We start from the raw sequence: 7,783 nt of genomic DNA, 5'->3' as shown, positions 1-7,783 counted from the left end.
TTTCCACACATTCATTGTCTATAGGTTTCCGACGCTCCATTTAAGTTAATTTCTTAATTTACTTGAACAAAGCTGTAACTTTACATGCATATTAAGTGTTTGATAAAATGCCCGAATAAAATATCTTTTTAAATGTAACGTCACATTCGTTGTTTTTTTTGTGTACTTTGATTCTATTGTTATTTGTTGCTATTGTAATGGAGTAATTGCCTAAAGTATCCTCTACTTTACTTTGACCCTGCTGTTATAGTGTTATTAGGTGTATATAGCGTATATAATATACAAATTATAAAAGAACACATTATACTCAACTAGGGCCATTTAGTGCATACAATGTAATTGAGCTTGTCTGTAACAACGATGAACAATTGTTTGGTGGAAAATGTACAAGTAGACTTGTAGCACTTGAAACAGTAAAAATGACATCATTATCTCATATATCAGCTTAAATAGACCGAAACTCGAGGCTGCTTACAATAAGGCCAGACATAGTTCCTTCATAACTTATCAGTTTCAAATTTATAGAAACACAATCATCTCGAAGCTGATTACTTGAGTTAAATTGCCACACATTGACCTCCATCCATATATCTTCCCTCTCTTTTGGAACCCGATTAGTGTCATTGACATTACATGGGGTTGGGGATCTAAAATAAAGAATTCCTTTCTCTTTGTTTTTGCGTTGGAGTACATCTCGTACTATTACAGGACAATGCAACCCGTGACAGTTTTCTGAAAGCTTGAACACAAGGTAACATGCGTATTCTGTATCTGGTGACAACCTTTGACTTTCAATCTTGCACTTGATATGGAATACTTGTTGTCGTGCAAGCTCAATCACCTCTTGGAATCTGGATATTTGATATGTGTAGGATTAGGTACTTCTTGGAGACAAAAATAATATTTTTAGGAGTTAAAAAAGTACATCGATATAAGGACTTGGTAGTTTATCAAGCAATATACAAGAATATGATTTCAGGTTATGGAAATCTAGTTCAAAAATGAACAATTTCCAACTATTTGTTTAAGTAAGAAAAAAATGAGGTTAAAAGATTTACAGTAAAGCTCATTCATGGCTGTGATGGCTAGAATATACACAAATCAATATTTAATGTCTAAAACAGGAAGACATAATGCAAATTACATTAAAAAGAAAAAGCAAACCTTGACTGGGTTGAGGGTATTGAATCAAAAAGCTTCACATTAGAAGATTCATAAAGAGCCTCCTTTGCTGAAAGCATATAATGCTTCTTTTTGCTCACTTCATTTTCGCTAAATGACTATCATATAGAGAAGTCAATATAATTTATTAGCAAAATCTCAGGAATTTTTTTTTTTTAATTCTACTACACATAGAAGACAATAGAACTGCAAATGACCTTTTCACCCTCGTCATAATTTTCAACTTTGATTTCTTCATGTTTCACCTGTATAAAAATTCTAAGACATAGTGTTAGAAAGTGTAACCTAGAACACGAAATGTGGTCAATACATCCTTCTCTGTTTCAATGTATAAATAAAAAAAGTATAGAATGGGAACTAAAGAGTATCTTCAAACTTGCATAATCAATGGCTCTAAACTCAATGCCTTCAATATAGATGACACCACTTTCACAGTAGCATTTTGAAAAGCTCTCTAGTAGAAACTCAAAATCAATATCTTCCTTGTCATTTAAGAATCGACACAATTCAATCATCATCCAATCATCTTCTCTCCATGTTGCGAAATATGCATGTAAGGTTTGGCCCCTGTTTTTGTACTTGAGGTTCACATACACCCGTTTAGCTTTTGATTTTATTGGACCACAAAATCTAAAGATGAGATTAACACCATAATTGACATCTTTAGACAAAAAAAAGAGGCTTTATCTTTATTTGGATCTTTAGATTGGAGATATCTAACATCTCTGCCACTTTATGAAACCTACATATGTTTAAAGATATTAGAGTACTCCAATTTAGTATAGCTTCTATTGTTCTATGCCCTGACATACTAAGTGATTGAAGTGCCCTCTCCAATGATAAACACTATTTAAAAGCTTTTTCTCAAATAATAAAAGATTTTGAAAAGAGTGTCCTCTTGATTCTACATCTATGCGTCTAAAGAAATTTAAAATAAAAACCTAAATGTGAGGAAATCTTTTGATTGGTAACATTGTGTCAAAAGCATCTTGGTACTATACGTAGCGATTTGTATATGATGATTTGTAAAAGTTGTACATATGCATTGCAGAAATATATTGACATACTCAGTTCTTATACTTTACCGAAAACTTCAGTTTGTCTTTCATAATTTTAGAGTGTAAATATTGTAGTATGTTCTGTTTTTGTAGCTTATAATATTGTGAATATCGAGCAACATCAAACTAAAAATGTAAACTATCATGCATTATGCGAGTTCAAAATTTAGCTTCACAATAGGTTATGAACCGATATTATTAGTTTATTTTGCCTGTGAACACATGACATTTAAAATTAAAAGCTATCTGAGTATATCAATTGACAATTATATAAGAGAGCTATAATTACATTTAACATCGATGTACGTACACATAAAAATAGGCACGAGAAGGGAGACAGAGAGGGTAACCTTGATTTTGTTGCAGATCGCCACTTATGTGACAATCGGTTTTTGTATGAAAACTTTCTTGCTGATATCAATTCATCTCTTTTTCCATTACTTCCAATTGAAAACCACTGTATGTTATACAAACAAATAAGTAATCAAACCAATTTCTCATATGTGCATGCAAATACATGTACTATAAACCAAAACGGTCTTTCAATTTAAAACTTTGTGTGAGGACTAAATAAGAATAATCACACACACAAAGACACAATTTTTACATGATATGACCTAAGTCCATGGGCAGGAGGCAGTATTTTTATTCACAAGCTTGAAAATGATAGTATAGTATAATTGAAACCCTAGCTATCGGCTGTTATATATAGGCAAAGTACAAATGTAAACCCTAGCTAGAACTAGATTGGATCCATCTGCATATATCAACTCAGGTAACACTTTGTAAAAAACAAAACAAACATGAAACACAAAATACATTAAATGAATGAGATGGGAGAATAAGGCAACTACCACGTTGCCCTCTTGAATGAGGATTCCTTTCAAGAGCATATTGTAGATATCTTCTTTCTTTGACAGAGTAGACATCGGAGTTTTTTGACATCAGGATTATTTCTTTGTAGTCTTTAGGCAGTTTGGGCTCCCACATTTCATAATCTGCCTATATATATGATGTAACATTTAAAAAGTAATATTGATTAATTAGTATATTCATTTTCATCATGACATGTAAACAACATACATTTTACTTTAAAAACTATAATTAGAAAACCCAACGCGACTACATATATAGCTTACAGTTAAAATGATTTCATATTTCATTTTTCGAGAAATGTTTTTAAGAATATTAAACATTTGGTTTCATGGAACATATATATTCCATGAAACCAAATGTTTAATATTCTTAAGATTCCACAATTTGTTTGCTTTTATATATTATAAATATCATTTGATATCCTTGATGAATACATACTATACTTTTGTTACATATGCAGTGCAAAGATAAGAACTAACTTGGAATTCCAATGCTTTCTTGAGTTGCATCAACACTTGGGCTGCTGTTGGTCGATCTTCTCTCTTGTAATGTAAGCATTGAACGACAATTTCTTGAAATATTGTCAATGATTGAGGCACAATTTGTTCCTTTATACCCTCAAACACAAGTTTTCCTTCTGGAAAGTGGTGTTTAAGGAAGTTCCCTAGCTCATCAACCTCTTTTACAAATGACAACGTCCCACTCCCACACAAGATCTCAAATAAAACTACCCCAAATGAATATATATCAGATTCTTTAGTTAACGTGTCCGTGCTCTTCTCATACTCTGGGTCAGGAGTTGTGCAGGAAGTATTCCTGAGGTCAAATGAAATTGGGTTATCTCTTGAACTTACATAGGAAAGCCCAAAATCACCAATTCTTGCCTTCCATTCACCATCTAGTAGAATACTAGAGCTTCTGATGCTCCTATGCACCACCACATCTTTTGTTACATTACCTCCATGAAGAAAATCCAACCCGCTTGCAGCATCTACACAAATCTCAAGTCGTTTCCTCCATGTAAAATTAGGGTCTTTCAAATACCCATTGAGTCTTCCTTTAGATGCATTCTCATAAATAATGATTCTTTCATCCATTTCATTACAATAGCCTACAAGACCAATGATATTTTTGTGTGTATACTCGTGAAGATTTATAAACTCAGTGGAAAATTCTTCTTTTAGAAAACCAGTATCACCCTTAAATCGCTTTGCAATAATGATGTTACTTCCATTAGCTTGTGGGACTTCTCCTCTGTATAGATGCCAATATTTTTCTTCACCAATAATATTCTTCTCACTGAAGCTTTGTGTTGCCAACTTTATGTGTTCAAGTGAAAATTTGAGGTTGTTCTTGAAGTTTTCCTGTGTTTCATGACACTCATCAGTCGGCCAGTTGCTAATTGAAGATTAAATTAAAATTCTTATTTAACATTTCTTTTCTATTTGTCTCGTTTTTTGCATTGTCTTCTAATTAACAATGTAATTATTTGCTGGCTCTTTACGATATAAAAAAAAAAAATCAGAAACAGACCATAGAAACGGCCTACACCGCACCAAACTACAACGGATAATGCGGTTTAGAATTTTGGCGACACGGTTTTTCTTAAACCGTAGTATGTGGGGTGGTTGTTTTTAATTAAAAAAATGCGTATTTGGTGCATAAAAAAACATTACATATGCACCTGCATATACTTAATAGAGTTTTTTTTTTTTTTTTTTTTTTTTTTTTTTTTTTTTGAAAAAAGCATATACTTACTAGAGTCGATCATGAGGTTTGTACTTTTTTTTTTATGTAATTATCATAATTGATGTAAAATTGTTGTTGGTAACGAAGAAAGAGAAAAAAAGGTTATAAGTTTAAAACATGCATCTGACTTACTTGAAGAAACAGTGCTTGCTCAAGCTCCTTAATGACGACTTCCATTTTTGGACGTTTGGCTTGAGATTCTGCCAAACATCCATAAACGATTTCGAAAAATGTGGCCAAAGACTCTTCACTGAGACCTTCATTTTGAGTAAAAAAGATTTCATCACTCTCTTGCTTCAGAACAGGATCTATCAATTCCTTAAGTGTTCCTTTATCATAGTGTCGTCTTGCGATGGGTCCCAGTCCTTTCTCATCCTCGGCCATATAAATTTTATCATAGGCCACCCTTCCACACATGATCTCACACATAACTACTCCAAGAGAGTACACATCTGTTGCTTTTTTCAACTTACCAGTACTCCAATATTCTGGATCTAAGTACACCTCTGTTCCAGCAATATGAATGGTATTGATAGTGCTGGAGTTTTCATTCAAAGAGTACAATTTTGAGAGCCCCAAATCCGCAATCTTTGCTTCCCATCTCTCGTCTAATAGAATGTTGGCACTCTTGATATCGCGATGTATTATGTTTTGTTTGTTGTCATTACCACTGTGAAGGCAGTGCAATCCACGTGCAATACCAAGACATGTTCTTATACGTTGCGTCCAGCTAAGGTTAGCCCTGTTGCCAATGCTTTCTAAATAATCATCCAGACTTCCATTAGAAGCATGCTCGTAGACAAGGATCCTTTCAGGGCCTTCAACACAAAATCCAAGAAGAGAAATTATGTTGCGATGTTTACAACTAGTAAGTGCTTCAATTTCTGCAACGAACCCATCTTCCCCTTGTTTGTCTCCTCTACTAAAGATGCGCTTTATAGCCACAGTTTTACGCATTAATTCATCCTTATTATTCTCTTCTATTGTGGAAGAATTTGTCCCCTGATCAAGATGAAGTACTGCTTTATACACCTTGCCATATCCGCCTGACCCAATGCAGTAACGTTCAGCAAAATTCTCAGTGGCAAACTCTATATCACTCAGTCCAATCTTCAAGTGTTCGAAATCTTTCCCCTACATATATAATTATGTGTGTCAAGGGAAAAAAATTATTGAGATTGTAGAGGATAATCAATTAGATTTGTTGAAGTAAATCTATATTATAAACAAATGTTAATTAAAAAAAAGTGTAATCATTTAAATGTGAATGGCCATCTTCATTGTTTCTAACATTTTTATGATCATTATTTTTCAAAACTATTAACGAGAAATTAATTACAATTAGTACAAGATGGATCAAAAAAATATTCAATCGATAACATACTTGATCACTGAATACTTAAGTAGGTTAAAAATGATTATTTATATTACTTAGACTCTAAAAGAAAATAATTACCTTCAGCCGGTCAAAAGATGTAACTTCAGTACTCTCGCCTCCTGAATCTTCCTTTAACATGGATAGAAATTAAACAATTTGATATAAACACAAACAATATTGTGAGATGGAAATGAAATATCTTCCTCTTTCTTTTAATAAAAGTCTTGCTGTTAAAAAAATGGAAATGAAACCAAAGAAAACAATAACGACAACTCCAGGAGCACAGATCTTACAAGGTTTTCGAATTTCATTTGGAGTTGCAATGCTTTGTCTAGTTGTCTGACAATTTGATCCATACTTGGTTGATGTGCTCGCTGCTCCTTGAGACACGAATATGCTGTTTCTGAGAAGATTTTAATTGATTTCTCGTCCATTTCTTCCCATACATCCGTATCAATCAAATCCTCCAAAGTTTCTTCTTCATAGTGTGATCTGGCCGATTCAACTAACGACTCCCCATCTTCGTCATCACTCCATGCTTCCTTCCAAAGCCGAACTTCAAATAGCACCACTCACAACGAGAACACATCCGACTTTTCGGTCACACCTCTTGTCTCTTCATATATCGCATCCATGTATCCTTCCGTACCAGAATGTTTAGCGTGGTGAAGACGATGCCTATGAGCAACTGGAGTTCTTATTGAATGTCCAAAATTACATATTTTGGGCTCCCAGTTGTCATCTAGCAGAATTGAAGAGCTTTTGATGTTGCAATGTATGACACTATAATCACGTCCCTCCTCGTAATGGAGGTAACTTAATCCATGAGCAATACCAGCACATATCTGCAATCTTTCCATCCATGAGAGTGTTGATGCCTCCCTTAGATGCTCATCGAGACTTCTTTTGCTCTCATACTCGCTTACGATGAAAATCCAATATGGATCCCCACTATACCCAAGAAAAGAGACGATATTTTTATGCTTGAGACCAGAAAGGATCAACGCTGTGTTCTCGAACATGGATACTCCATCAGCATCAAGTCGATCATATGATTGTGCAGCAATATCGATCAGCTGTCCAGACCAAAAAAGCTGCGCTTTGTAAGTTGTAAATTCCTTGTTTGAACTAATCACATATTCATCCGCCATGTCATTGGTCGCTGATTGGATATCTTCAACTGGGATTTCTAAGTGGTTAATCCCTTCGAGTGGATAATACATGATGTTTCTATGTATGAAAGTAAAAAAGAGGTTGAAGAAAAAGAATTATGTGAATTGTGAAGGAAGAGGATACTCACCAAACACAATCATAATTTTTTTAATGGATTGTAATATTTAGGCAATGCCATCTCGAATATATTTTTTTCTTTTTAAATGGATGGTAAGAGTAGATCCAGATGTACATAATGTGTTGTCAGAACTTTTTAATATGATCAGCTGCTCAGCGCCGACAACGACCGTAGATGTAGAGTCAACACCAAAATAAAAATGAAGGTTCCTATCTATATATAAAGCAATTTTAAATTTTTAATTCCAAT

At 33.8% G+C, this 7,783-nt stretch overlaps 2 protein-coding genes across 5 annotated transcripts; both read right to left on the bottom strand.

The window, feature by feature from the left end:
* Window positions 1–286: 286 nt before the first annotated feature.
* Window positions 287–7,578, bottom strand: LOC145148923 (uncharacterized). Of its 4 annotated transcripts, none has more exons than XM_079075182.1 (9): window positions 6,537–7,578; window positions 6,322–6,372; window positions 4,998–5,999; window positions 3,596–4,480; window positions 3,095–3,242; window positions 1,563–2,697; window positions 1,380–1,427; window positions 1,165–1,280; window positions 287–851 (listed from the first exon to the last, which is right to left on the bottom strand). In XM_079075182.1, the coding sequence occupies exons 1-6, from the start codon at window positions 6,675–6,677 to the stop codon at window positions 2,678–2,680; spliced, it is 2,247 nt and encodes a 748-aa protein (XP_078931308.1). In that variant the 5' UTR covers window positions 6,678–7,578; the 3' UTR covers window positions 287–851; window positions 1,165–1,280; window positions 1,380–1,427; window positions 1,563–2,677. The 4 variants fall into 4 exon arrangements, with proteins under 4 accessions (XP_078931308.1, XP_078931307.1, XP_078931309.1 ...); XM_079075181.1 differs by having other exon boundaries at window positions 1,380–1,924; window positions 2,591–2,697; XM_079075183.1 differs by having other exon boundaries at window positions 2,591–2,697.
* On the bottom strand, window positions 6,816–7,466 carry LOC145115961 (putative receptor-like protein kinase At5g39000). The gene has a single exon (XM_079052321.1). The coding sequence runs from the start codon at window positions 7,464–7,466 to the stop codon at window positions 6,816–6,818; it is 651 nt and encodes a 216-aa protein (XP_078908447.1).
* Window positions 7,579–7,783: the final 205 nt, after the last annotated feature.

The sequence above is a fragment of the Lactuca virosa genome, chromosome 1 (assembly GCF_052849685.1).
Source record: "Lactuca virosa cultivar CGN04683 chromosome 1, Lactuca_virosa_CGN04683_v6, whole genome shotgun sequence".
Taxonomy (NCBI): domain Eukaryota; kingdom Viridiplantae; phylum Streptophyta; class Magnoliopsida; order Asterales; family Asteraceae; genus Lactuca; species Lactuca virosa.
The sequence above is the reverse complement of the archived record's forward strand: the minus strand, read 5'-3'. Positions and strand labels throughout refer to the sequence as shown.